Raw genomic sequence first — 4,564 nt, forward strand, 5'->3', positions numbered from 1 at the left:
CTGCAACGTAATGGATTGGACTGCTACCTAGTTAACTAGAACACTACTTTACATTGTTAGCAGGCTCACAAAACAAGCTGTGTTAGTTGACTAGCGATGTGTACATTTTTCGAAAGAAAAGTCAAAGCATTAGAACGTGTCACATTTTTTAACAATCAATTACTTAAATTAGCCTTTGATTATGTTCTGGCCCGCCATCTAGTGGCTCAAAAAAAATTTGGCCCGAGGCCAAACCTAATTGCCGACCCCTGCTGTAGATGTTATCGACCGACACCTCCTCACCTAAACTTTGACCCCGCAGAAGGAATCGAATGTAATGCAAATAAAACTAATCTAGTGTATTGTCTGTCTGTGGCTGAAAAAAATAGTTATCTGCGCTGGTTACAATGAAAGTTATATGTCACCATTTAATTGACTGTCTGCCATAACAATATAGATTTTTGTTCTCGTCCAAGTCACATTTTGTCATGTGTAATGTGGACCATTAGCATGCTGAAATGCAGTGTGTACATTTTCCACCTTCACATACATTCCATCATGTGCCTGTGTGGTTCGTTAGTTATTGATGTGTAATTAGTAATACAGGGTTAAAATCCTTAGCACTGATAAGATACGAACAGTCATCATAACTTGACAGGGGTTTCGCAGGGAAGTGTGTGTCGAGACAAGAGACCATCTGATGTATAGTGGGTCGCCGTGTATGGTTTTTCATACACATTTAATCTGGCAGCTAAAGTGCTTTGAGTCTGTGATGTTCATGCAAGTTTGATGTGTGTGCAATTAGAGTGTTAACTGATAACATGAGGAAGGGGTAACCGGATGGAAAGGAATATGTAAAGGCAAACATGTTATTGTTCTGTGTGGTAACATGGCATTTAAGGTTTTCACTGTGTCTCTGGACTTGAATATAAACAATCTAGTGTGCAGGGCCATATTAAAGTCCCGTTGGTGAAAACACTTTCTTTCACTGGTCTCTCCAGTGACTGACAGAAAAAGTGTACAAATCTTCTTGTGAGAGACCTTATAAAAATGTAGTAAATGTTGGAATCTATTAGGTAAAGACATATGGTAAAACTGGTGAATAATTATTCGTCTAATGTGGCATGAATTACGTTCCCTACCGTTCAATCTACCCTTTTCAATAACTGAATAATCACTGTCACTGTGTGGTTATTCGCTTAAAAAACTATATGGAAATTCTGTAATGACAAAATCAATTCCTAATTATGTGTATGTGTGTATGGGGGGGTTGGTAGCTTTGTTTTTACACTTTTCTATCTTCCTAAAGCCACATCCTTTGTGCTGCATGCTCTATATTTCATCGTAAAAGATTGCACCAGCTGAGTGTTAGCCATAGCACATACATCACGCTTGCCACCATCCATCTTTGATTGCTCCCCGCTGCCGCTGACCCACCCCCCACTCTGTTTTAACTCACACAGCACATTCGAGCTGGAGATAGAGGGGGAAGAAAGAGGGGGGAGGATGAGAAAAAACGGTACATGCCACAGATGTGCTCAGCATACGTGTCTCTGACACAGCGTGAATTGGATTACCTTCTGAAAAATGCGGTTAATTCTAGCCGCACCTGGCTTCTTTTGAAATGCCATCATTTAATATTAGGGCGCTCACGTCGACTGATTGATCTTGAGCAAAGGTGCTGGGCAAGGTCTGCAGGATACCGTTGGAATGGTGTGCAAGCCACACACACACGCACACACACACACACACACAACCATGCAGCACCATGCCAGGGAGATTATTTACTCTACTGTCTGTCCAAGGCCAGCATTTCCTCTTATAGATCACACATACATCTAATAGGGTGCTGATGTAACACCTTGCTTTCGATTCCTTTCGCTACCGCTGCTCCATCGGTTCACCTCCTACATTTGAAATGCCTTTGAAGCTCTGCGTAGAATAGTGAGCATTGCAGAATTCAAATATGTCAGTTCTCTCCTGTTATGCAAGCACATACCTTATTCCTAGTAACCCCCCTGCCCGCGTTCCTCTCTCCTTTGTGCCATGAATATTGCAGTAGATCTTGTACACTCGATTCTATTTAAAATGGTGTCACATATGGATGGCATCACTTTACATTTCATTACTCTCAATTGTTGGGGTAGTTTCCAACTGCATTGCAGATATTAGTAGCCTCTTATGTCAAAAGAGAATTGTATAGTACTATTCTTTTTTTTATAAAAGGCGCTCTTTTTTTCCCATACTTCAAAGCATTTTATATGCAGCAGAATATGGGACCAAAGTGGATATTTCAGCAGCATTAAACCCCATGAACACAAAGATAGATTTAAATGACAATTGACAATCGACAAGAAATGACAATCATTATCACATTTTCTAACAAAAAAAACCCTTCTCTTCTTCAGCCCTTCTGATTGTGATTATGATTCTTTGTGTGTCTCTGTAGGTAACCGATAGGATGGTGGCCGGGGAAGCAAGTGGGCACAGCTACCTGGTGGCTTGCTGGCAGCCCATCCTGATCCTGATGCTGGGCACCGTGCTGTCCGGTTCCACCATAGGCTGCCCCTCCCGCTGTGAGTGCAATGCCCAGGAGCGCTCGGTCATGTGCCACCGCAAGAAGCTCATGTCGGTCCCCGAGGGCATCCCCACGGAAACACGGCTGCTTGACCTCAGCAAGAACCGCATCAAGACCATTAATCCGGACGAGTTCGCCAACTACCCCAACCTGGAGGAGCTGGAGCTCAACGAGAACACCATCGCGGCCATCGAGCCCGGGGCCTTCAACAACCTGTACGGTCTGCGGACATTAGGGCTGCGCAGCAACAAGCTCAAGCTCATCCAGCTGGGTGTCTTCACGGGCCTCAGCAACCTCACACAGCTGGACATCAGCGAGAACAAGATCGTCATCTTGCTGGACTATATGTTCCAGGACCTGTACAGCCTCCGCTCTCTAGAGGTGGGCGATAACGACCTGGTCTTCATCTCTCACCGGGCCTTCCACGGCCTCAGTAGCCTGGAGCAGCTGACTCTGGAGAAGTGCAACTTGACCTCCGTGCCCACGGAGGCCTTCACCCACCTCCACAGTCTCGTCTCTCTTAGACTGCGCCACCTCAACATCAACGTCATAAGGGATTACTCCTTCAAAAGGCTCTACCGGCTCAAAGTGTTGGAGATCGCCAACTGGCCCTACCTTGATACCATGACCTCCAATTGCCTCTACGGATTGAACCTCACCTCCTTGACCATCACCAACGGAAACCTGACGGCCATCCCTTACGTGGCTCTCCGGCACTTGGTCTACCTACGCTTTCTGAATCTGTCCTATAACCCGATCCACACCATCGAGGGGAATAAGCTCCACGATCTCCTGAGGCTCCAGGAGTTTCACCTGGTGGGGGGCAGGCTGGCTATGATAGAGCCCTACTCGTTCAGGGGCTTAAACTACATGAAGATACTCAATGTTTCCGGAAACGCCCTGAGCACCTTGGAGGAGTCTGCGTTTCACTCTGTCGGCAACCTGGAGACCCTGGCCCTTTATGACAATCCCCTGGCCTGTGACTGCCGGCTGCTATGGGTGTTCCGGAGACGCTGGAGGCTGAACTTCAACCGGCAGCAACCCACCTGCGCTTCCCCTGAGTTCGTCCAGGGTAAAGAGTTCAAAGACTTCCCTGACGTCCTGCAGCCCAACTACTTCACTTGTCGCAAGTCAAGGATCCGGGACCGCAAAGCCCAGCAGAAGTTCGTAGACGAGGGGACTACCGTTCACTTCGGGTGCCAGGCTGACGGTGACCCTGCCCCGGTCATCATGTGGCTTTCCCCGCTGAAGCAGTTCATCACGACCAAAACGATCGGAAGGCTCACGGTGTTTCCCGACGGCACTCTGGAGGTGCGCTACGCCCAGATCCAGGACAACGGCACGTACGTGTGTATAGCCAGCAACGCGGGTGGAAACGACACCTCCCTCGCACACCTGCACGTCCACAGCTACTCGCCAGACTGGCCCCACCAGCCCAACAAGACCTTTGCCTTCATTTCCAACCAGCCCAATGAAAACGGCGGAAACGGGACGCGAGCCACCGTCCCCTTCCCCTTCGACATAAAGACATTAATCATCGCCACCACCATGGGCTTTATATCTTTCCTCGGCGTTGTCCTGTTCTGTCTCGTGCTGCTCTTCCTGTGGAGCAGAGGTAAAGGCAACACCAAGCACAACATAGAGATCGAATATGTGCCGCGTAAGTCGGATGCTGGTATGAGCAGCAGCGCCGCGGACGCTCCCCGCAAGTTTAACATGAAAATGATTTAACAGATCTAGGGAGGGAACTAACTTGGAACGATTGAAAAAAAAAAAAAAGACAAAAGTGTCAATTCCTCCACTACAAACCTGTGGAATCCTGGGATGTTATCATAGAGTGTTCTGTTTTTTCCTGACTTATGCTTTGGAGATGCAAGTTCCTTGCTTTCGTAATATGTTGAGTATATGAGGGGGTATGATAGCACAGCAAACGCTCCAGTGCGTTAGCAATTTCTGCAAGGCTTTCAGGGACCATTTGTTCTGAGGGAAAGTTGAATAGTTGTTTGC

At 47.2% G+C, this 4,564-nt stretch overlaps 1 protein-coding gene across 1 annotated transcript; it reads left to right on the top strand.

Annotated features, from left to right (window-relative positions):
* Window positions 1-2,440: 2,440 nt before the first annotated feature.
* lingo1a (leucine rich repeat and Ig domain containing 1a) lies at window positions 2,441-4,288 on the top strand (the record flags this gene model as incomplete). The annotated part of the gene is made up of 1 exon (XM_080545425.1): window positions 2,441-4,288. One exon carries the CDS (start codon window positions 2,441-2,443, stop codon window positions 4,286-4,288), a length of 1,848 nt encoding a protein of 615 aa, XP_080401551.1.
* Window positions 4,289-4,564: the final 276 nt, after the last annotated feature.

The sequence above is a fragment of the Nansenia antarctica genome (assembly GCF_963989245.1).
Source record: "Nansenia antarctica genome assembly, chromosome: 14".
NCBI classification, from domain to species: Eukaryota; Metazoa; Chordata; class Actinopteri; order Argentiniformes; family Microstomatidae; genus Nansenia; species Nansenia antarctica.